Source organism: Phaseolus vulgaris, chromosome 7 (assembly GCF_000499845.2).
Source record: "Phaseolus vulgaris cultivar G19833 chromosome 7, P. vulgaris v2.0, whole genome shotgun sequence".
NCBI classification, from domain to species: Eukaryota; Viridiplantae; Streptophyta; class Magnoliopsida; order Fabales; family Fabaceae; genus Phaseolus; species Phaseolus vulgaris.
Genome location: NC_023753.2, coordinates 27,936,082 through 27,938,741, shown reverse-complemented (window position 1 = coordinate 27,938,741; position 2,660 = coordinate 27,936,082). Strand labels below are relative to the sequence as shown.

At 40.8% G+C, this 2,660-nt stretch overlaps 1 protein-coding gene across 1 annotated transcript; it reads right to left on the bottom strand.

The window, feature by feature from the left end:
• Positions 1-784: 784 nt before the first annotated feature.
• LOC137829356 (uncharacterized) lies at positions 785-2,017 on the bottom strand. The gene is made up of 2 exons (XM_068636162.1): positions 1,424-2,017; positions 785-1,102 (listed from the first exon to the last, which is right to left on the bottom strand). Exons 1-2 carry the CDS (start codon positions 2,015-2,017, stop codon positions 785-787), a joined length of 912 nt encoding a protein of 303 aa, XP_068492263.1.
• Between the last annotated feature and the right edge of the window lie 643 nt (positions 2,018-2,660).

Genomic DNA, 2,660 nt, shown 5'->3' with positions numbered 1-2,660 from the left:
TATGACTTCTCCCTACTTCTGAACCATACTTAGAATCAAGAATGTCTTTCCACTTCCCTCTTTCATCATTCATCAGTCGCCATTTCCATTTCGCCAGCAAAGCATTATTAAAAATTCTGACATCTTTGATCCCTAGCCCTCCGTCCTCAAGGGGTTTACGCACATCCTCCCATCTTACCCATGCTATAGACCTGTTATCTCTGCCCCAAGCCCAAAGGAACTTCCTCTGTATACTGATAATTCTGTTACAGACTGAAATTGGTGCTTTAAAGAAGGACAAGTAGAAGAGAGGTATAGCGGTAAACACCGATTTAAGTAAGCATACTCTTCCTGCCATAGACAAAAATCTCCCCTTCCAGGTACTAAGTCTAGCACTGACTTTGTTTATAACTGGTTCCCAAAACTGTTTCTTCCTTGGGTTGCCTCCTACTTCTAATCCCAAATATTTAAAAGGGATTGATATGGTCTTGCAATTCAAAGTCTTTGCATAGGTGTTAAGGGAAAAGCTATCAACACCAATGCCTGCCAACTTTGATTTGTGGAAATTGATTTTTAACCCTGATGCAAGTTCATAACACCTTAGAATCGCCTTTATTGTGAAGATATTAGAGAAAGAATCTTCGCATAAAAACAGAGTGTCATCAGCAAATTGTAGCAAGCAACACACGATTTCATTCCTCCCCACCTTCACCCCTCTGAGCAGATTCATATTTCACGCTTGTCTCACTAACCCGGCCAAGCCTTCAGCCACCACTAGGAAGAGAAATGGAGCTAAAGGATCTCCCTATCTTAACCCCCTAGAAGGTTTAAATTCCTCTGTAGGGCTACCATTAACCAAAACAGACACAGAAGACGACTCCAAGCAACCTCTGACCCATGCAATCCATTTAGAGTGGAATCCCAGCCTTTGTAACATATCAAAGAGGAATTTCCACCTAACCGAGTCGTACGCCTTTTCGTAGTCCACCTTTAAACAAATCCCACTCCTTTGTTTTCTAGTTATCTCCTCAACCACCTCATTTGCCATAAGGACACTATCTAACATTCCACGATCCTTCAAAAAAGCTGACTGACTCTCATCAATGACCAGAGATAGGACATCCTTCATACGAAACGATAACACCTTAGAAATGATCTTATAGATGGACCCTATAAGTGAGATCGGTCTGAATTGGTCAAGCGTAGTAGGATCCCTGACTTTAGGTACCAGTGCGATAAAAGAGGCGTTACACCCCTTCGGAATACACCCCGTTTCCTGAAAAAACTGCACCGCTTCCACAATGTCAGACTTAAAAAATTCCCAACTGTTCTTGATGAAATTGAAATTGAACCCATCCGGGCCCGGGCTCTTCGACCCTTCTCATTGCCAGACAGCTTCTTTCACCTCTTCCTCAGTGATGCTAGATACCATTTTTAAACTAACCTCCACTGGAAGGGTTTTGAACTCCACAAAACCCAGATTAACTTCAACATCATGTGTAGCCAAGAACCTTTGATTAAAAGTATTCTTTGCTTCCCTTCGAATAACTTTCGGCTCTTCACACCATTGGTGATCAATCTCTACACCTTTGACCTCATTTTTAAGTCTTCTCCACCTTATTGCACTATGGAAGAATTTAGAATTTGAATCCCCCAACTTAAACCAGTTTGCTCTAGATTTTTGTCTACAAAGAGATTCCACCTGCTTATCAATCAGCCTCAGATGGCTAAACAACTCCATTCTTCTCAACTTATCGTGCTCCTCAAGAGAGTTGTTGTCATCAATAACATCGAGATCCTCAATATGCCTTAAAATTTGCTTTTTCTTGGTCTCTAGACACCCGTACTCATTTCTGTTCCACTCTTTAAGATCAACCTTTAGAAGCTTCAATTTTTCTTTGAGTCTATAAATACTATTCCCCGGCACATTATAAGAACACCATTTCTCCTTCACAAAATCCTTGAAGCCAGGCTCCATAAACCATGCATCAATGGTTTTGAAAGGTCTAGGCCCCCAATCTTTTACCGAAGATTTCATTACTATAGCGCAGTGGTCTGAAACCACTCTCGGCTGAACATATTGCTTGCAAAACGTCCAGATATGAAGCCACTCTTCGGAGACAAGAAACCTGTTTAAACGGCTTTTAGCTGTACCATTTGTCTTGAACCAAGTGTATTTTTTGCCTACTGCGGGCACATCCACCAATTAATTTCCTTCAATAAAATCATTAAAGCCACTAATCTCCTTTCTTTTACTAGAACCACCTCTAACACCTTTTCGTTCATCTTCTCTTCTAAAAGCATTAAAATCCCCACAAAAGCACCATGCCACACTTTGGTGCACACTCTTAAAAGACGTCAAAGTTTCCCACAAAGCCACCTTATCACTCAACTTGCAAGCTGCATAAACGTTTATTATAGCACACAAGCTATTAGATTTAAGATGCTGACCCAGAATTGCAATAAAGCCATTTCCTACCACATGTTTATCATACCGAAATGCATCTTTGTGCCACTTAGACAAGATGCTTCCTGCCCCATTCACTCCTTCATTATGTATCCACCCAACATTACTATCTTCCCAAAGTGCAAAACATCTATTGTCTGAAACAGTAGTTGCTTTAATCTCTTGCAAGCATAAGAATTTCGCACCCTCCTTAGCAATAAAGTGTTTTAAATAG